At 36.3% G+C, this 22,336-nt stretch overlaps 1 protein-coding gene across 3 annotated transcripts in view; it reads right to left on the bottom strand.

Annotated features, from left to right (window-relative positions):
• Positions 1-22,336, bottom strand: part of AHR (aryl hydrocarbon receptor) — a 139,289-nt gene that overhangs the window by 78,620 nt on the left and 38,333 nt on the right. Inside the window, exons 4-11 of one of the 3 annotated variants that reach the window (XM_065666264.1) lie at positions 20,126-20,215; positions 18,186-18,309; positions 14,709-14,839; positions 13,603-13,805; positions 11,987-12,096; positions 10,383-10,524; positions 8,295-9,564; positions 1,318-4,380 (exon numbers count right to left, since the gene is read on the bottom strand). In XM_065666264.1, coding sequence (XP_065522336.1) covers positions 4,225-4,380; positions 8,295-9,564; positions 10,383-10,524; positions 11,987-12,096; positions 13,603-13,805; positions 14,709-14,839; positions 18,186-18,309; positions 20,126-20,215 — 2,226 coding nt within the window. In that variant the 3' untranslated portion in view covers positions 1,318-4,224. Of the gene's footprint in view, positions 1-1,317; positions 4,381-4,404; positions 4,785-8,294; positions 9,565-10,382; positions 10,525-11,986; positions 12,097-13,602; positions 13,806-14,708; positions 14,840-18,185; positions 18,310-20,125; positions 20,216-22,336 lie in introns of those variants that run through there. The other 2 variants (XM_065666266.1, XM_065666265.1) reach the window with 2 other exon arrangements.

Here is a 22,336-nt window from a genome sequence, read left to right as displayed (position 1 = left end):
TACCGCCATGGTTGTTCACTTTCACGTGGAATTAGAATTCTATAAATCATAAAGAAAATGGCTTAGTCCAGAAGAAAATTTCTCCCTCCTTCAGACAAAACTGGACAGTGAGGGTACAGTTACACTTCTGAGAACAGATTATGTGGCTTGAAGGTATCCTTTTAACAAATGCAAAAATTACAAAAATAGGACAGGCTATGTTGCTTATATTATTGCCTTATTATTTCCAGATGTTAGAATCATAGAATCATAGAATAGTTAGGGTTGGAAAGGACCTCAAGATCATCTAGTTCAAACCCCCCTGCCATGGGCAGAGACACCTCACACTAAACCATGCCATACAAGGCTTTGTCCAACCTGGCCTTGCGCACTGCCACGGATGGAGCTTTCACAGCCTCCCTGGGCAACCCATTCCAGTGCCTCACCAACCTTACAGTAAAGAATTTCTATATCCAATCTAAACTTCCCCTGTTTAAGTTTTAACCCATCACCCCTTGTCCTATCACTACAGTCCCTAATGAAGAGTCCCTTCTCCAGCATCTCTATAGGCCCCCTTCAGATACTGGAAGGCTGCTATGAGGTCTCCACGCAGCCTTCTCTTCTCCAGGCTGAGCAGCCCCAACTTTCTCAGCCTGTCTTCATACAGGAGGTGCTCCAGTCCTCTGATCATCCTCGTGGCCCTCCTCTGGACTTGTTCCAACAGTTCCATGTCCTTTTTATGTTGAGGACACCAGAGCTGCACACAATACTCCAGATGAGGTTTCACGAGAGCAGAGTTGAGGGGCAGGATCACCTCCTTAATGGATTTGCAGCATTGTTGAATTACTCTTCTATTTCAGCTTGTCTTTTTGCACTATGCAAGAAGAACAAACCAGAAGACCTAGTATGGGCTCTAGCTAAGACATGTGGTCTGAATACATTACAAGGTAACAGCATGGTTGAATACGATTAAAATCTTGTCTATCATGTCGCTAAACCAAAGAACTACTGTAAGGTTGGTAAACTGCATAGGCGATGGCAGTGAAACATTTGATACAGCACTACAACTGATTTTAAAAGATTAGCATGCGAAAGCCAATATAGCACCCAGGAAACAGTAATTACAATAATTAGAAATAAACTAAAAGAATTTTCTTCTTAAGTCAAAAATACTATTTATGAAATAGCAATAAACAGTTAATAGGTTATGAATGGCCAGCTACAGATCTCAAAAGGGAAAATACTTCTTTTTGGCAGCATACATGCAGAAATCTATTCCTGCCTCAGTACTTTTCAACTGTCATTAAGCAATGAATATAGAAGCCTCCCAACTGCTAATTGTGGCTTACTATTTACAAAGTTTATTTATAAACTAATTTTCATGCATGTATAAAATACTAATTCCATGGACAAATACACATTTGTTCACCACTGTAAATTATATACATTGTATTTGCAGCTAATATTCAGAGAAGTGCAAAGTCCACAGTGATGTAAATAACAATAGCTTTGTAAACTATTAGACGACAAGCTCTTAAGAGATATCAGTAACTGTATGATAACATACTTTTTTGTATACTGCTGAAATCAAACATTTTTGCAGTAAAAGAACATACATTTCAGCTACATTCAAGTGATTATTTTATTACCATATATTATGTCTTACAAACTTTAGTGGAGATGAGCAAGAGCACTACAAAACCATACCTTAATGCAAGAGGTGTACTGCATGGTATGTGCAGGCATAGCAAAGGAGAGACAAGAACTGGAAAGAAAAACAAGCTAAGGAAACTTGTACAAAAATGGACAGTAATACTGACTAACACTGGGTTATAATCTTACTTATGACAGACCTGAAGGGCTAATAGAGATCCAATTCAGAAACACCTGTGCACTGTAGGTACAGTTTGGTGCAGATCAAGAGTGCACTAATACAGTCAATGTTGTACGCATAAGATAATGCACAAAATACGCTGATATGCATATAAACAACTAATTTGTTTACAGTAAGTAGGGCAGCACAGTTGTAGCACTGCACCCTTGGCACTTAGTGATAGGACAACATGTATTTGGTTTAACTAAATTCATAAACAGGATATATACTGGTTTGTAAGATGTAAAACACATTATCCCTTTGAACCTTCTGGTTTTACAGCATTTTCCTAATTTTCAAGTTCAAACACAAACACGATACACTAACTAGATATGGAAGACATTTCAGATTTGGTGTAAAAAAAAGACCTCCAATTAAAAACAAAGGACAGAAACTCAAATTAATTCAAATTACATTATTTAGATCTGTTACTGATGTCTTGTGCTGAAAAAAGAATCTGAAACGTTAAACAAACAAACAAACGAAAAGCAACCTTGTAATACAACCCACAATGTCTTTATGGGCTTTTCCTGAACAGTAATTGCTTCCTTAATGTCCCTTTCATATATGGTAATTTCACTTAAAAGAACTGCTGAAGTTATTCATCTAAAAAGTTGTAACTGAATTAGAAGTTTGGCCTAGCATATCGTATCACACAGAATGGAAGATAATACGCTTTTCTTCAAAGCAAGTATGTTTCAGCTACAAAAGGATTCCAATTTTAAGTGATTGTCCTTTATTTAAACAATATTAACAACTATCAGGAGGCAGCCAATTAGGTTGGTTTTTTTGTTTGTTTTTTTTTCCCGTTTTAAACAAACTGGCTAAATTGCCATTTTATATTATATATAACAAATGTAATAAAACTGTTCTTAACATATATAATGATGTAACACTTTAAAATTAACTGCTTTAAAATATTTTACAAACACGTTTTATTATATATGACTATACAACACACAAGAGTATGAAATATTTTGAACATATACACATTTCTGTATTTTTCACGTAATTACTATTTTGCACCAAACATTGGTGCCTGTAATTCTAACAATCCTCTCAGGTAAAACCTCAGTGTTTTTGTAGATGTGGGTTTACTTCCTGAAAATAAAGCCTATTACAAGAAGAATTTCTCTAATGGCTTTTTTCTTTTCCCAATTTCATATTTCGCACAAAGCTTTTCAAATGGATCAACATACATAAAAAGACTAACTTCTCTGTACTTTGCAGTGCAATTTGCCAGGGATAAAGTTTAAACCAAACCTGACCCTCTCCCCATTACCAACATTGAAAACTGCAGTCAAAGTAAATGTCAATACCAATCACTATTGAGACTCCCTTCCCCCTTATTTAAAATGCAAACCTTTTCAATATCCATTTTAATGAAAATATTTGCATAGAGCAGCCTTGTATTATTTCTAAAGAACATTATGAGCATTTTAACACAAGATAAGGCACATGTTTTTCAGCGTTAATAATCTAAAACTAAACCTGAGGATCTGCTCCTCCCCCTCAGCAAAGTTTGCTTTTTTAATATACCCTGTATTACCTGAAGAAAGAAGAAAAGCAGTATAGAATAAACCAAAACTCTTTACCTGAACTAAATTCAGAACAGTAATGAATCTTGATAATACAGCCAGTAGTACTGTAAATGTTGGACAAAGGTTCACATAATATGGATGACACATAACAGTGAGTTTTGCTAAAATAAGCTCCCATCAGAAACAAGGTAGCTAAACTGTGAGGCACTTAAGGTTGACAAGAAAAGGAGGAATGCAAGGGGTCTGTTTCATAGAAAACCTGAAGTTGCATATCATATCCTTGTATTAAGCCTTCTATTAAAGTGCTAGAAATTGAGAGTTAAAACAAATGGATTTAAATATAAAAGAAGTGATTAAAGAGCTTAGTATGCATTAAAATTAAGTGCTTTTGATTCTCATTAATTCAGAGCTTTTTAATAGTTTTTAAAAAATAAAGTCTGGAAATAATCCATGTGTGAAATCATCTTTCTTGTGCCATTGATGCTATTTGTAAAGTGCCCAATTATTTTCTAAACAACAAAACCATTTGCCTTATCTTATGTTGTATAGCATGACATAGTCTGTAGCACATACGTAATCCATACTGCAATGACACAGTCAATCTGATGGAAAACAGCACATGCGTACTTTTAATTAGAAGTTTTAATTCCTCCTGTCACTCTAAAAAGCCAGGTCTTGGATTACATATCCACCAGTATATAGTGCAACCAACCTCGTATTCTCAAAATGTAATTTAGCTGTTAAAGCCCAATACTTAAAGGGATTTATCAAGCCTTTCCTCAGAGCAGCCTGACGCCCAGACAAAATCACAGATGGAGCTCTAGAACTGAATCACATAAATCCACTAGATGCCAAATCTGAGAAGGATCTGGGTTCTGTCGGATGATGAAGAGGCTGAAGATGTGTGGCAGTCTGTGTGTTACTGATCACATCTAACTGAGAGGGATATGCTTCATTTACATTTCCTCCATTGAAACCGTTTTGGAACTGGTGGGAAAAGAGACAATGTAAGTGGTTAGAATGGGAAACCAATTTATTTTAAAGTTTTTATAAATGCTCCTAAAGATACGGATTCAATGAAATCATCTTAAAATACAATGAATAGCTTTTAAATTCTTTTTTTTTAATGATGAATTATGAGAAGTTAATTTTCATTAAAGTAGGGTCTGAATCATCACTGAAACTTTCCCATGTTGCAGTCAGTGAGAGTCCTTCGTCTGGCTAAGTAAAGAAACACTGCTATCATCATCTAAAGTGTTGTAGAAAGCAGTCCTAATTTCCACATCCAGCTGTTGTATTTTAAAAGCAACCTACTTACATATTTTCATGTCTGCAATGGGATCCAGACTTTACAGCTCTTCCAGGAATGTGCATGCAGTCCTGTAAGTAAGCTGAAATGTACTGCATTCAATCTACAGGCTGAGCTATCACAGGGTGGGCTTTTCTGATAAACAGTCTTCATATTGACAAGTAAGAGCAATGACTGGCTTTCATCAGTCTTGACATAATTGTTCACAGGATTATTTTAATGATTTGATGTAATGTTTCCTGTCATGCCATGGAAAAGTTACTTTATCTACAAAATACTCCAGTCAGTCATGCAAAGAAAATACAGCAAAGTATTTTAAGCATTTCCAACACCTCTTCAGGAGTAGCTTAGACCCTAGGTATTCATTCATTCAAGGTCTGGCCTTAAAAATATATATTATATAATCATTCATTCATCTATCAATATATGCTGGGTGTTGGAAACTTCTTTTTTTACCTTTTACACAAACATTAAATTTAGTGTGACCAGTTCTTCTAAGTTTTTAACAACAAGACCATAGCCATATGAATTATGTTTTTAATCAAAATTTAGTAATGGCTACAATAACATAAGCTAGGATTACTTCTGACAGAAGCAGATTATTCCAATATACTCCATTAATAAGATGAGCATGCTCATTAAAATTTCTAAGAGTTCTCAACAAGAATCCAGTACTTAGCAATGTTCCTCCTGATTAATAAAAGAATACCGACCTTAAACAAGTTATTACATTATATAAGGCCATTCTGCCCTTCACCACTGAAAGCGTTTTTAGACTACATTGGCTATGATCCTATCACAATAACAAGTTAGGCGGAAGGTCAAGGCAGATGACTACAATAGACCCTTCTGGCTTTCTAATCCTCTAGTCTTTTCACATTGAAATTGATGAGAGTAAGGCGGCTGAGAAAAGGATAGCAATTGTGGCTTGCATAACAACGTCTGTCCTCTCTCCAGACTCCAACTGCTGATAGAGATGTCATTGTGCTAAATCCAGCCACAAAGACTGCCCTACTTTGGTTTGACTGTGTGAACACAGGCTCAGACAGTAGTATCCTATCTGCTTAGTCACATCCTAACTTGAGTTACCAATTAGCAAAAAAATCAAACATTAAGTTTATTATCATAAGTAGTGATACATTCTCCCTATTTACAACAAACAAATGTATATTATTTGCCACCAATTTACAAGATTACTTCAAGTGCAGCAGCAATACTCTAGACTTACTAGCTCCCATGGGTTCACATATTTTAAAGTTCTTAACTCTGATACAAGACTAAATACAATCACTGTAATATAAGCATATACAAACATAGGGTTATCTTTCTCCGGACCAATGACATTTCTAGGTAAAAACTGTTTCTACATTAAAACATTTCTCAACATATTTGGGTTATATAAAGCCTTACTTTGCCATCAATCTATAAAAATGTTAATTTGTAGATGGTACTGGAGGTCAAAACTGAGTAGTCTGATACAAGAGATGTTTTTTTGCATGTGAACAGTATATAGCAGTGTAGGCTGCTAAAGTCCAAGCTATTTGGTTTAGGAACAAGCAGTGTCTTCCCACCCAAAACCACCACCAGTCGGCATACATAATTTTTGGACCCACATACACTTGGAGAGAGCTATTGGTTATCTACAATCACTCTTTCACAAAAGAGGTTGGGGGAATAATCCTTCCTTGTCTCATCAAGAAACATGCTCCTTTTTTAAGCTCATTTGGACAAATGTTCAGCAATTCTCCTCAGAGGTACACAGGAGCTAATGTGCATCAGTTCCGCACTAGCATTCTGCTTATGAATGCTATCCAGATTCACACAGCATAGGTATACCATAGCAAGAGGGGCTGAAATTTGCCTCTGAACAACTTAGATAAAACTTTCCACAAAGCAGCCTTTGCTCTTTTTTTTTTTTTAATGACAAACAAGCTAAACACAGTATTAGTACTGAAGCACAGCACTGTAGTAAATACAAAGTAACAGACATACTCATTTCCTGCATTCAGAGGTGCTTAGTCGTTAGCAAAATTTAGACAGACAAGTGAGAAGAAAAAGTAAGCAAGACCATTAAGAAAAAGATTAATGCAACATAACAACAAAATAATCTACAAAATAAATTTAATTGAAACCAACCATCAAAAAGAAAGAAATGGAACTGTTTATTCACTAGCTGTCCAAAACTTCAGTAAACAAAACACAGTACAAAACTGTGCATCGCACCAGCATAGCGTTTGTGAACAAATACTATATTATTCTACAATTCTATACTATTTTACAGATGAACTTGGATGACCCTGGAACTGCTTTGCAGCAACCAAACATGGAAGGGCTAATAACATTGACCCGGCAACACCGGCTGGGCAACATACAGCCAAGCACTGAGCAAACTTGCTCATTGCAGCTTGCCAGTAGCTTCATGCTCGTCAGCTCTTGGGTACCCAGGCAGCAGTTGGTCATCTTGCTGAACTGTCCTCTATTTTAGCTAGATTTCTGCAATTCTGCAATCATCTTATTTTCCACTACTGAAGCAGTTTTAGAAAAGGGTATGTTTTGTAATTGTGTTAAGTGTACCAAAAAACTGGGTATGTTCTACTTGCATTCCTCACCTCTGTCTTCTGTAGGTTAAATGGCAATTAATACTTTAATTCTGTAAATGCTTAAGCATGTGCATAAGCATTTGTAGGATCAGTACTTTAGAACGTTAACTCAATGAGGTAAAAAAAAAATACAATTAACTATAGCCTTGTACTTGAGCAGCACTAACTGAAAGAAACTGTAAAATTTAAATTACTCCAAAGGTTGCTCAGAATCAGGAACTGCCTTAGTAATTGATTTTTATTTTATTTAATTTCTAAGTTAATTTTACCTATGAAGAACTGTGCTTAAAGCTGTAGTCTATGCTACAGCCAGGTGCTTCTTCTACAGCTTGTACAGTGCATTCTCCTCAGCATAGTGTGAAAAATGTCTAACTTACCTACTTGAATATAATTTTTTTCCTCCTATTTTGTCTGCAGCAGATAATTCAGCAGCTTGTTGAACAAGCTGACTTTCACTTGTGTGTAGAAATGCAATAGCGCATAATATTTCATGCTATTTATGTGACATTACAATCCGGTACTTTAAGCAATCCTAAAAGCATTGAAGAATCTGAGAAGCTAAAGAATATTAGTTTTTTTTTTAAAAAGGTATCTTTCTGGATCTTTACAATGTATTTCATGAAAACAAATGTGCCAGACAATACTTCTGACATCCTGACACTCAAAAAAGATACATAAGCAAATCCCAAACTTTCAACTCATCTGCTTTTCCTTTGCTCCTATGGGAAAATTACTGGTAGGTACAATAGACTAGTTCACTCACTCTTGTTTTAATACTGCAAAGAGAGCTACAGAGCTATGGATACCTGTACATAACAAACTGACCAAATACAACTCTCTTCCATCTAAAGAACAAATAAAGAAAGGACATTCCCCACACTGCTAACCCATCAAAATCAGTGACACGCAAGTATAGGAAACTGCATCCTGGTAGCCACCCAGAACTATAAAACCGTGATTCAAAATACAAGCACCGAAGCAACGCTGTTTACCTTGTTCAACAACGTTTGTTGACTTGTCATCACAGGATCATACTGCATTTGATCCACGCAGCTGGGCTGTGCTTCTTGCGTGCACTGGTACAGAGAAACAGCGCCTGCGTAGCATGTTTGAGGAGTTAGCGTAATAGACTCAGAGTTCATCCCGCATTCATGATTTTCGGGAACTGGGTGCAAGCAACTGAGAAAATCCTCAAAGTTGGAAGAAGCAGAATAGGTCGATCTGTCAAAACCTGCTGCAGGGAAATCCATTTGAGAAAAATTAGAAAGCTGTGGCATCACTGCTGTGGGTTGCTTGTAAGGGATAAACTCTTGCCTACACGCATATGGGGAAGTGTTCACTTCTGATTTGTAAGAGAACTCAGATGTAGTTGTATGCAAGCCAGGGAATTCATATTGCTGGGGCTGCTGCTGCGAGCAGCTATGAGGCATGCTGGTGCCAGAGCTCCAATTTGCAAACATCCCATTGACTTGCATATGTTTCATCTTTTGACAGAGTTGCTGCTGCTGCTGTTGCTGTTGCTGCTCCATGAGTTGTTTCTGGTGCTGATGAAATTGATGTGGATCTAACTCTGGCTGTACCAAGCAACCTTCATTCTGGACCAAGGACTGCTGCTGGTTACAGCCTGAGTATAAAAAGTCAGACTTATTTAAGGAATCCTGAACATAAGTCAGGATTTCATCAGTTATGTTAATATCCCCAATATCATCCACATCAGATATTTCTGTTTTAAAAAACTCCTCATCCTGCTGAATACACTTTAGATCCTCGAAGTCAACACCCAGATTTTTCATGATGTTGTACAAATCACTGGTTTTGTTATCCTGAAAGAGTGCTGCACTGTCTTCAGGGAGAGGAACAGTATTGTCCTGGGAACACTCCATTATCTCCCGCTTGAGAACATTGTCATTTCCAGCAGGTAGGAGATTATCTATCCAGCTGCTGCTAACACCACTACCCAGCTCATCCCTGCTGTCTGCAAAGAAGTTCCGCTCAAAGGAAAGTTTATGTGATGCTGGAGGACCGAGATACACAGACTCATCTTGCCTTAACATGGCACCCAGCAGGGAGTTTGGATCCACAGAATCATTTTGTAGCATTGCTTTGGCTCCTTTTCCCGTTGTGCTTTTATTCTTCGGCTGAGAAGGATCCGTAAGGCTTGACATAGGAAAAGATACCTCATATAACACAGCCTCACCAGTGGCAAACATGAAGGGCAATTTCATGTTACGCTTCCGTAGATGTTCTGCCCCTTCTTCATCTCTGAAAATAAATCAGATACATAGCATAATACCGCAGTACTAAGCAGTTACTGTAGTCTTCTTGTCCCCTGGAATTAATATTTTAAAGAAAGAACTATATTTGTACGCATTTTTCAAATTCCTAGCTATTCCACCTCAACTTGGCTGAGTTAAACCAAGAGGCAGATTATGAAATAAGGAGCTTACGACTGTAACACCACATTTACATATTACATTTGTAATTAAATCTAGATAGCATACACCATTTTCTGTGCATTATGAGCTGAAATGAAAATAACTGGGCTTTGTTTCACACTTTGCTTTTCTTGGCATATCAGGTAAATGAATACTTCAAAACTGAAGTATCTCTCTCTCCATTTTGCAGACTCCTTAGCAAAAATTATTTAACCTGTATAATCATGCTGAATTCCATACTATGCAGAATTTAGTTCAGCATCATAAAGGACTTAACTTATGTTATGTGCTGTTTTTAATACACAACTGCAGTTGGATTGCTTAGTTTTCATTAATGGGGATACTGTATTAAAAATAGGGCTGGATGGAGTAACATGGTGCTTGTATCCCTGCTCTCATTCTTCATATGAAATAAAAATGGCTAAAGTTTTACACATAAATGACTATGCCACATAAAGTACTGAAATAACAGAATTATTTTCCATAATTCAATATTTGTTTGTTAGCAAATTGAAGGAGGCTTTCTTTATGGAGTTTAGGTTTTAAAGGGGGTTTATTTAAATACAAAGAATTCATTCCTGAATATAAACAAGCTCAAAAGTTTTCAGTTTTTGAAGTATACTGCTTCATAGAATGATGACTTACGTAAGAGGTCTTTGCGTAGAAATGATGTAATCTGGTCTTCCATTCTTGTAGACAAGACGTGCATTTGCCTGCACCCAGGCCCATCGATTTTCTTTGGTTAGAAGCCTAAATACAGTCATTCCACTCTCACCTGTCTTCATCACTAGAATCACAAAGTAAGCATACTGTTTACTGTCCAGTGAACAAAACCAAGAAAATCTAGTATGTCATGAAAGTACTCCCATTTGTACAGCAATTTTACAAATCTCATGTCCTCAATCAGCCATTTCTCTACAGCACTAATTATTCTTAGTGAAACAGGATAACTGATCACTTTAAGATGCCTACTTTAATTTACTGGTAAGTAAAAGCCAAACCGCAGGCGAGTGTCAGAGATCCCCTACAGACTGGCAACTGTAGGGGGCAACATCCTGTACTGAGCTTCATCCATTATTTCTGCAATAACAGAAATTAATAAATACTAGAACATGTAAATGACAAAAGCTCAAGTGTCTTCTACGTCTGAAAAGTGACTATTACTTAAGAAATCAAAACCCATGTTTGCTCCAAATCCAGTTCTTTCATATTTTGACAGGTTAATGCAGAGCTACTTCAAAGTCTGTTATTTTTCATTCCCACTATCACTTCACTGGCAATGCTTGCTAAAAATACTACATTTTTGTTGTACATTGCTGAAAACACTGCATTCATAGACAGAAAATTTGAATAAAAAATAAGATGAGGAAAGTTTTAAGAATCTTCAAATAATCTTTGCTATACGACTTCATTTTACCTTAGCATGAGAAATCCAAACCAAAAACACAGTTTTAAGACAAAGTTTTAAACCATAATTTCAAAACAGAATTTCATCCCATTCTATTCTGGAAACCTTTCTTATTCTTTACTAAAAAAACCCCAAAATTACTGCGAGACAAAAGGGACTGAGCTATACCTGAAAGAGAAAACATGCTTAATATAGGTTGAGAACTAAGCTACTGAAAGGTTAAAAAGAAAAAGCAGCTTTTCAAGAGAAGTCAGTAGAAAAGAAGCACCAAAATATCCTGCAGATGTTTCTGTAACTTCCAAAGACAAGTATTTCACAGCTAACAAAAATGTAAAGAAAGAAGTCCATTCAGTACTTACATATCAAATAACTGATGCTTATTTCCTTAGCTGAAAACATTATACTTCTCTCCTTAAGCTGCTACTTAAACCAAAGCAAGATGCCAAGAATCAAAACCCAAAAGACACTAGCATGCTAAATCACAGGTTAATTTATGTTAAAAATCTTACACAGATATCAGAATACTTTATTTAACTTCCTAACAGGAAAGCTATCTATGAAATAGCCCCTTTGCCCAAAGGAAGTTTTTAAATAGCAGAAGCTGGACTGAGCAGAGAAGGAAGTGAGAAAAGCAAGAGATGACAGAAACTGAAATATGTAACCTAAAGGGGTCTAGATATTAAATATTAATTCATCCAGTGTAAGTTTTTTATAGGGAGGAAAAGATCACATGAACAGTGCTCTTTTTGTTAGTAACTTTAAGAGTACTTCATAGTATTTTTTCAGTACAAATATAATATATGCTTTAATTTTTCAGCCTTTCTTAGGGAATGAAGCTTACTTCGGACATGATTTTCAGCACAATAAAGCATATCAGCTGCGTGAATAAACTGGTATCCTGTTCCTCTCATACATAGCTCTGCTTCAGTGTATCCCAGGACAATCTTTCCTCTGGAAGGTAAAAACAAAAAATTGCAACACTGCTGATGAGCCAACTCACAGAATTAAAGTCAGTCAAGTTAATTATGGCTAGAACATTTCAGATGCAAGTGCTAACTACATTTTGTTGCAATACCAATTGTATGCAGAAGCGTGACAGTTCTAAAAGGAAAAATACAGCTAACAACTCAAAATTTTTACTAGTCCCCCAGGTTGCCTCCAGCGACTAGGAATGGGCTCGCAAAATTATCACATCATCAAAAAAAAAAAAAAGAGGATGTCTACAGTTCAGCTGGACTCCTGATTTCGTACTTTTGAACATACTAACAGCAGGCAGTTCCCATCTGTTGCAATGAAAGACACTGTTTGCTTAGCCCCATTTCATAGCTTTTACCTACAGGTGCTTGCATGCAGAAATAACTAGGGGCTTAACTTTAGTCACGTAAAACTTTTTGCCTAAATTAGTACTTTTAATAGCTTAAAACTCAAAACAGCGTATTTCAGAACTACATCTCTTTTGCTATTGGTCTGGGACCCCTGCGTTTGCATTTAAGCTTTCTAAGATATACCTCAGAGGAGTGCATCTGACCCTGTTAGTCAAAAATTACTCTCCTTGAGGTCAGGGAGATGAAGAACTTAACAGCATCCGTTAAAAAGACTGAAACAGAATTTGGAACAAAGAAACAGAGATCTAAAGATAGAGGGAGGAAAAATAGGAAAAAGGGGTGGGAAACAATATATGCAAAAGTGTAAAATGTGACAAAAATTTGAAGGTTTTAAGTAAAACAATGGAAAAAATCAAAAAGAAGAATGAAAAGCCTGTGTTAACATTTTGTTAACTTTTGTGTCAGTTTATAGAACCCATAGAACATTTTGGTTTATCAATAGACATAATACCAAGTAATTTGAATTCATTATCCCATAAGTAGGCATGGAAATCCATATGAGATTCCACTGAAAATGAGTCAGAAACCTGAAAGCATTGTCAGTCAATAAAAGGAGGGAGGAGAGAATGAAGGAAGGAGATCAGAGGCTTTTTTTTTTTTTTTTAATAAAGAAGCACCTTAATGGGCTTCTTGCCATGCTGATGCATAGTTATGTTATGTTGATCTGGCAATGCAATAGTATTTCCAATATTTATGTAGGGAAAAGAATTACTTGGAAATGGGTAAAGCCACAGTACAAAAAAACAGACTTAATTTATTTTGAAGTAAATAACATCTCCATTGTATTTTACATCTATTTGAGTTGAAGGAGAAATAGCTGGGTTTATGTGTGTGGGGTTAGGAGTTTTTTTTGGGGGGGGAAAGGGGGCTGTTTGTTTGGTTTGTAGTGATTGAGTCAAAAGGCAATATGCCCTTTCAAGGAAGTACACTGACAAAGAGAAAAATCCTAACAGTTCCTAAACAATCATCAGTATTGACTGCAAAATTAGCCAGCTTTATATTTCAAATACACAGATGAAACCTATCTCATAAGCAAATTATCAGAGTATTAGGCAGAATAATTTACACCTACTTTGCATCACAGCCGGTAGGTGTGAAATCCAGCTTGTGTTTAGTTCTGAAGATGAAGTTTTTGGTTCGTATCTCAAGGATAGATGGTGGCTGCAGGGGAGTAGCTACTGCAAACAGAGCAAGCTGAGGAGACAGAGCAGCACCATCCTTCCCTTTCTTGTTTTGTCCATGGAGAAACTTTAATCGTCCTTGAAAATTCATAGCCTTAGGATAAGGAAAAAAGCAATTGTTACATGTTGGAGATATTTAAGAATAAAATATTTGTTATAATGCAATATATATATTTACCTTTTTTTTAGACCCATCTGATTCAAGCTTTGTAGCATCACATACACAAATGCTAGCTACAATACAGAACACTGTAGTTATAGCTCTGAGCATATCACTTTGAGATCTACTAATAAACTCATTGGAAAAAGAGCTAACAGGAAGTCAGTAAAAAAATGGATTTTCTAATATTCTGGTGCACATGGCATTATACATGCATACAATTAACATGAAATTATTTCTCTTGCATTTGTCAGTCATTAGTATGAAGTATGCAAATGTGTACAACTGCAAAATCCTACAAAAACAACTCTGTTTGTAAGAAGTCACCTAGAGGATGATAAACCCACATTTCTTTTAACATCTCCAACATTGACAAACAGGGAAAAAAAAAAAAAGTATTAGAAAGAGCAAGTACAGACTTTCTCAAGTAAGGGAAAACCATGGTTCTGTTAGTTATTATGACTTACTGCATCTCAAGATACTCAACAGAAAACAATTTTTGTAATGCTTCTTTATCCGCAATCACACAGTACTTTGCAAAAGCAGATGCTTATTCATTTTTCATTGAGTAATCTCAGCCATGAGAAATGAGAGAACTTGCACCTGGTTGTAACATGTTGAAAGGGACACATTTAGTGTCACTACCTCAAACATGCTGGTTCAAGCACCTCGGATAGCTATGAAAACTTAACAAGGCAAGTTGCTGTACTTATTGTAAACATAGTTAAGATTTCCAACTTGCAAGCATATGTGGAAGTTAGAATCATGGAATCATAGAATAGTTAGGGTTGGAAAGGACCTCAAGATCATCTAGTTTTTACACAACTCCATACTCACCAGGAACCCAGATGAATTATCCAGGAGGCATCGTAACCTGCAGATGAAATTCCTTTCCATAAAGGAAGAATTCTCTGGAGGAAGTTGGTCTGGGTTATAATAGGTTGCTGGCTGTGAAAAGCCATTATCTCCTACAGGAAAGGATTGTTCATAAGGATTATTTTTAGAAGAACACCTACTGAAGGCTATCTATAACAAATCATCTTCCGTCTCATAAACAAAGCATTAGGTCACGACCTGAGCAAGAACAATGTAAACTGGAAACATCCTCAGAACCTATACAGATTATACCAGGTTAAGTACCAGTTCTTCTGATTGGAGTACGTTTTACAGTATCTGAAAACTGCATGTGTTTAGTTTTGTATTGTGGGGTTTTTTTTTAATTTTTTTTGAAGTAGTGGGGTGCTTTTGAGTTTTGTTTGGTTTTTTGTTTGTTTATTTTTATTATGTTTGTCAACAATCTAGACTCTATAGCAATTGCAGAGAGCAGAGTTCTCAATAAAGAGCACACCAGCATTTCTGCAACTGCAGGATCTGCAAAAGGCATAGCAACTATAAGAAAAAAAGACTCAAACCCATGACTGACAACTAGGATACCAACATGATATACTTGTACCACTTCAGGACAAGCTTTTGTTGCTAAGTAGCATTTAGAAACAGACTTAAACATTTGGAATATAAAGTAAAAACAGAAGGTAAATCAATAAACTTCTGATAGAATACAGATGTTCTGCATGAGACTATATATCGTACCTACTACAGAGACTACAGTGATATCAGAGCATGTCTACTCACAGCAAATTTAAAAAAGTGATCTTGTTTCTAAAATATATATATATATATATATATATATATATATGAAAAATGCACAAACTGGTCATTCCCTAGAAATTCATACACACAGAAAATTGAACAAAAACTGGTGGGCATGCCCTTCAGCTTTTCTACCACAGGAGCAACTCAGTGTTATCCTTTTGGTAATTACAGAGCTGGAATTTGAATGCAAGTATCTCATCTGGGTTCTCTAAAGCATCTGTCAGCTTCCTGAGGAAAACTGGCAGCTCTCAAGAGTGAACAGGTGGAAGAAGCAACACCATCTGTGGCTCGTGAGAAGAGGTGAACAGAACTCAAAACAGGAGGGAATGTGCTCCAAGACCAAACCTCCTACATTTGTGAAAGGCATACTGCTGCACTTTCCCAGGCAGACAAGAGGCAGAGAGGTATTGCTGCCAAGATCTTGGAGAAGTGACACTGTAAGATGGTGAAGTGTCCTGCAGACCATCTGCAGGAGCAAAACTACCAATCAACACTGCAGGGATCAGAACTCGCATCCCTCATGAAGCTCACACTGTATCTCATCAACTCCATGAAGTGATGTGTAGATGATGCTATGCATTAAGTCCTTTTCTTTCTCTGTAAGCTCAAGATCATACATGGTGGTATAGCAAGCAAACTTTAGAAGATAATTCAGACCTGAGGCCCTGAAGCAGGTATTTGGGACTGAAAAAACAGAATTCTGCAGACTTCTGTTCTCGATCTCCTCTTCTGCAGGACCGAGAGGAGAGTCCGGGAGGAGTGTCACAGTAACAGCTGAGGAAACCAGTGGTTTAGGGGCATACCACAGGGTATTGAGTGAGAAACAACCAGTCTGGGCTAACTGAAGCAGAATTAGTTCCCAGACTCAGACTGGAATCTGTGCTTAAGCCTGAGTCCAATTATATCTATAAATATCTACATAATGCTAGCTGAACGTATTAAAAAAGAAATTGATTAAAGTAGCAGGAATGGAGAAGATCCTTATGAACACAGCATTATCCTTTGTTATAAATCTGAACTTAGTTTAAAAATCCTCAACATCCAAACATTTTACATTACTTGAGCCCCAAAAATAATTAGCAGCTTTTAGACAGTTGGGAACACAAGGTACAAAATAAACAATTGTTTGTAATCCTGTTCACCACTTCCCATTATTCAATCAAATCTGATGCCAAGTCAACTTGGCATCATACTTTTCAAATGCAACCTTTTGTAAATTCATATGCACTTGCTTAAGTGCTATAGAACACTGTTTCACTCTACAGCACACAGTAAGCCAACACATAAAAGCCTGATTTCTGAATGCCAGCAGCTGCTTGCTCTACCAAGCTGTAATATTAACTAGTTGCATAGCATGTTTTCAACTGGACTGGTGATGTAATAGGCACTCTATAGGCAATGTAACAATGTTGACAATTAAATGAAAGACTGAAATCTACTTAGCTGTGAGCCAGTCAAGTTAGTAACGCTGGGTTTTATTTCTCTGTCAAATCACAGCATTTCCATACTCTAAAATATTAAATATGAAACTACTAAGAGTTTTAAATCAAGTTGCTTTATGAATCATAGATTTATCAAAAAATAACATGGACTTTTTCTGGATTAAACCCAATAACCCGTAATCAAGTAACTTACAGTAACAGAGTTTTATCTACATATTTAAACAACTGTTGTGCAAAATGGAGCATTGTTGATTTGTCTCAGCAGTTTTATTGTCGTCATGAGGCAGGCATATGATTCCCAAGTTATACATCACTATCTGTACCTATACATCTCTGTTCTGATAGACAGTAAATGTGTTTCTCCTTAGTTGTTTCTCACTATAGCAGGTCTTTTAAGCATCAGACAATAACATGTGATAACCTGATGCTCTAACAAGCATACCATTTGGCCTTAAAGGCTCGTGTATTTCATCTTTCATTTCTCTTCCCTTCTTATTCCCAAGAGAAGTGCTGGTCCATGTGGTAGCCTGCACATAATACTGACAAATGTGGACGAGAACATTCCTTGTCCTTCCACAACATTAACACTGTAGCTAGCACATTCTTAGTTAAAGAGCAGATCTACTAGCCTGCAGAGCCTAAAGAAGCTGTCATACCCAACTGTCTGCTGGCCTTCCTAAGGTAAAAAATCTGGTGCCATGATCTGTGACCAAGGGTAGCAGATAAAAAAGAGAGATCATTACCTTCAGAGAAATCACTTTCTCATTCAAATAACTATTTAAGGCAAGCCGTACAACTGAGGGTGAACACAGAAAAATCAAACTTCCTTGCTTCTTATGTCACCGAAAGAAACTGTCCACTTCTGATTGCCCTGTTTGCCACACAAACAGGCAGGTACCTGCTTTGCTGCTTACCACAGGACAAACTGATCAGACATGCAAGACAGTAACTTATGCTCCAAATTAAAGTCTTCCAATTTAAAGTATAATTTGTATTTTAATGGTGCTGTGCTATAAATCGCAGTGCTTATCTAAAGTGTAAAAAAAAATGGTAATTCCTATTGTTAGCTAAACATAGCTAAAATTCAGTAAGTTTAAAAGATGTTATTCCTTCCTTTGTTAGTATAAAATAATTCTTTTTTTTTTTTTTTACATACAGAGATTAAAAAACCCCAAACACTAATCATACAGGAAAACACAAAAGTTGAGTGCATTCTCACCTTGTATGCTTGGTCCAGAATCTCCAGACTGGGCAGGATTTAATGCCCAATGTAGCTGTCGTTGAAACTCAGGTCTGTCTTCTGTGTGAATCAATTCAAACACACTCTGATGTATAATATCAGACTACATACAAAGAGGAAAAAGGTGGGAAAGAGAGAATAAGAAACTTGTATGACAGTGTGTGATATAAATTCCCTGACTGGTAACACTGCTACAGATATAACAAAATCCATTTTGCTCAGAGATAAAAACATACATTTGCATGCACATGGCAAAGCTTTGTGAAACAATTTTTAGCAGCACAGAGAATAATTCAGTCACACCCATGACTGCAAACATACAAAATAATAATAAAAAAATACTACCTTAGAAAAAATAACATTATGTCAAGTATTTCTTTACCTGCTTTAATCTAAGCAAGCCTGGAACTGTTACGCTTAAGGTTTAAATCATTTAACTTTACATACTTGTAAATAAAGTACTTGCCAGCTGGTACTTGGACCTGACCAATTCTAGGTGCTGCAGGAATACAAAATAAGCCAAAACTTCCAGAATTAAGCCAAGTAGATTATGAACATTGGTTTTGTTTGCATGAAAGCTCTGTCACTTCTTAACGATGCATTAACATCTGTAATTATTAAGTACTCATATCAGCATCAGTTGCATAGTTAGGGTTGTGATCTAAATGGTGAAGCTACAACAGCCAGGATCAGTGGTTGAAATAAATTAAAGAGAAAAAGCCCACCCAAAATATTCAAGAAAAGCCTCTGTCAACTCAGAGGAGTTAAACTGCTTGTTTTCTGCATGGATGGAAAATCCAACCATTATATAAACAGAAAGTATTTAAAATAAAACATAGATCTAAAGAAATTAGATGAGCTGGCAAAAGCAGAAGCCTAGCTCAAATTTTGCTGAATTTTTTTGATGAATTTTATAAAAGAGTCAGTATTTTCCAGAATAAATTGCCAGAAATGCTAATTTTTGTAACTTTAAGACTTCACTCCTACAACATGCACTTGATTTATTGGCATTACTATACAAATTTTATGCCCAATTTGTTTTCCAAGCATTTGTCTTCATTCCCCAACACCAAAAGAATCTGTAACTCCAGGAATAATAATGTTTTGTTTGATTTGTCTCAGCAGTTTCTTAATCAGCAGTTTTGTTTGGAATATTTTCTTCTATACAAACATTCCCAACCTCTTATCAGTTAGCTAAAATTGCAGAACACGTGGAGTTTCTCCCTATTTTTAGACAACAACTGAATCTATCATCAACCAGTACCCAAAGATATAACCCAATAACTATAACTAATCTTTCATCTTCTTAACATAAACTAATCCCAGGAGTTCCCTAAGGAAGGCAACGTGAGCCCACTGGGTCTTGGTCTTTACTGCTTTGGTACGTGGCTTGTAAGCCCCAAGGAAGTTAGCCATGTGACCTGCATCATAAACTGTAAATAACAAATGCTGCTTTGAAATAAATAAATAAATACGAGCAAGAGAACACTAAAATTCTAAAAATACTAAAATCACTCAGTTGATAGTTAAAGCCTCGGGGCATATGAAGTTAATTTTGTATGAAGGGTTTCTATTAAAATAATTACCTTCCCATTGAATTATGTCTTGCTCAGCATCATAAATTGGGTAACACCACAGTATTACATTTCAAACAGTTGTTCCAGTAAAGCCTAATTAAGTGAGAAAATTTCGTATCTCGCCTAACTCAACTTTGGGAACTATATTCCTGTTGTGCTTGGCCTGAGGTCCCAATTCACCTATGTAAACTGACAGAAAAGTAATACGGTTTCAAAGTAACCCAACCCAAAGTACCTAACAGACTTCTGTTACACAAGCTATTAGACCCTAAATGTGAATACTGGTGCCCTCTGAAATTAAGAAAATCTACTGTAAAAAAACAGAGGAAAAAATAAACTTACTTGTTGGAACCCCAAGTAGTCTTGGATAGTAGAAGAGACGTAAAAAACCACAGCATCGGCTGTAACAACTAATACAAAACCATTTAATGCCTGGGGAGGAAACACCAAATGTCAGCTTCAGAGACAAAATTCCAGATAATTGCTGTGGCTGTAAATCTTACCTATGCATTAGTCTCTCAATAAAATGTGAAGCACGCAAAAACTTATTAACAGCAGAAAGAGAAGCATTTTTCATTGCATCTCTCTATAGTACACATGGCACAATGAAGAAAACTGTTTCTAATGAAGGAAAAACGGATAACTGGAAAATTCAGGGAAAAGCCAAACCCTGTTGATGACTTTTAATTACCCTTGATTATAGGAGATGAGGGACATCAGCAAGAACAACCCTAAGTTTTATCTAATATCAACCACAGCTCACAAGGATTGTGTAGCTCAAATCTTCAGCACACGCTGATGCCCACTGCACAAACAGGAGCCATGTCATAACCCCATTCCCCAAATCCGTTCTATTCATAGTGCAGACGGGCCTAAGTGGACAGGAAATCAAGCCATCAAGAGCTCCTATACAGTCCAAGAAAACATTTTATAGCTTACTTAAAATAGAAAGCCTTTGCACAAGTGGACTGTTGCAAGTAAACAATGGTTTTGAAGAGATTTCCCCCTTCATGAAGCAACAGACTAAGTGGCTCCTCGCTCAAAGTCACGCAAAGGGCATTTATCTGAACTCCAAATCAATATGGTTCACAGCAATTGTGATAGCAAACAGTACATTTGTGACTTGGCAGCTCATCTGAAAGGTGCTGATTTACTTCTATGGATTTCAGTCAAGATTTAACAAAAGGCTGTCTCAAGGGACTGGATTAAGTATATTGTGCCATTTAATTTCCTCAGCTGCATTCAAAGTAAAACTTGGCCATCATATTCGAAACACATTTTTCTGAAACTCTTTATTATGCAAAATTACTGTAACAGAAAATGTAAACTGAAGGATATCTTATCTTACTGTAATAACATAATATATCTTGTATTATAAACCAGCATGATTTTTTTCACAAACATTAACTACCATCGCCCCACACTGTGGTAACCACTATTGCTTTTCCATATTTTTTCTTTTCCATATTTTGCATATTTTCCATATTTTGCAGAGATACAGTTTTACAATTTGTTGTTCTTTTACTAAGACAATCTAATTAAGTCAAGTTAATATCTGATTAAATGACAGGTCTTTAAATGATGTGAACCACTCCTATTTAACACGTAGATGTTTCTTAATCCATTCTCATAAATAATTGTGAGCTCAAAAACTCCTTATGGAAGTTTAGTGAAATTTACATGAATACGGTATGAGCTGAGAGAAAAAATTAATTAATAATAACCTGAAATTAAACAGTGCAGCCAACCCAAGAAATCCTGAGTAGTTACATAGAAACCTAAGTTTTGATCAAGTTTCCAGTAATTCCCAAGGAGCAGAATGCTGCAACAGCAGGTGCTTGTGTCCTCTGCTGACCTAATCTGCAGCGCTTTTCACCTCAAATTGTTGATATAAAAAGTCTGAAAGCTGTACAGTATCTAATTCTGACCCATATGTTAAAATCAGTTATTCTGCTCTGTTTCATGTAAGCTATGTACAGCTCCTGCACCTGGAATTCGAACACATTTTACAATGGCCCTGGTTTGCAGTTCATCTTGGAGCAGGATTGTTAATGCTGTAATCAGATGCCTTCTGTAAACCAAAAATTCTGTGAAATGCAAGTTGCCCACACATATAATGCAACAAATTACTGGAGTTCCTTAAAACATGCAAATATACCAATAAATGGGAGATAAGTTCTGATGGAGGTTTTGCAAAATGCAGTTCTAAAATAATTATCTTAACCGGCATAATGCAATTTCTCAGTGATTTTATTATTCAGGAGCACTGGAAATGTATTGTGTATTTGTGCTGCTGTAAAAACAGTCTCAATATTGCTAATATAAAGGCAATTACAAAACTTTAATAACCCCCACTCAGAAGTCATGAAAACCTAAATTTCACATCAAATACAAACCTCAAATACAAATAATATACTGTACCATTTTAGATCATTTGTGTTTAAAAGAAAGCTGTTCACCTGCAGTAACTCCATAACAGTTCTTGTCATACTCTATTAAGGTTTGAAAATTACATACATGTCCTAGTTTTTTAGTTGGTCAGGAAACAACTTT

The sequence above is a fragment of the Lathamus discolor genome, chromosome 2 (genome assembly GCF_037157495.1).
Source record: "Lathamus discolor isolate bLatDis1 chromosome 2, bLatDis1.hap1, whole genome shotgun sequence".
NCBI classification, from domain to species: domain Eukaryota; kingdom Metazoa; phylum Chordata; class Aves; order Psittaciformes; family Psittacidae; genus Lathamus; species Lathamus discolor.
Note: the sequence above shows the minus strand (reverse complement) of the source record. Positions and strands in the feature narration are given on the sequence as shown.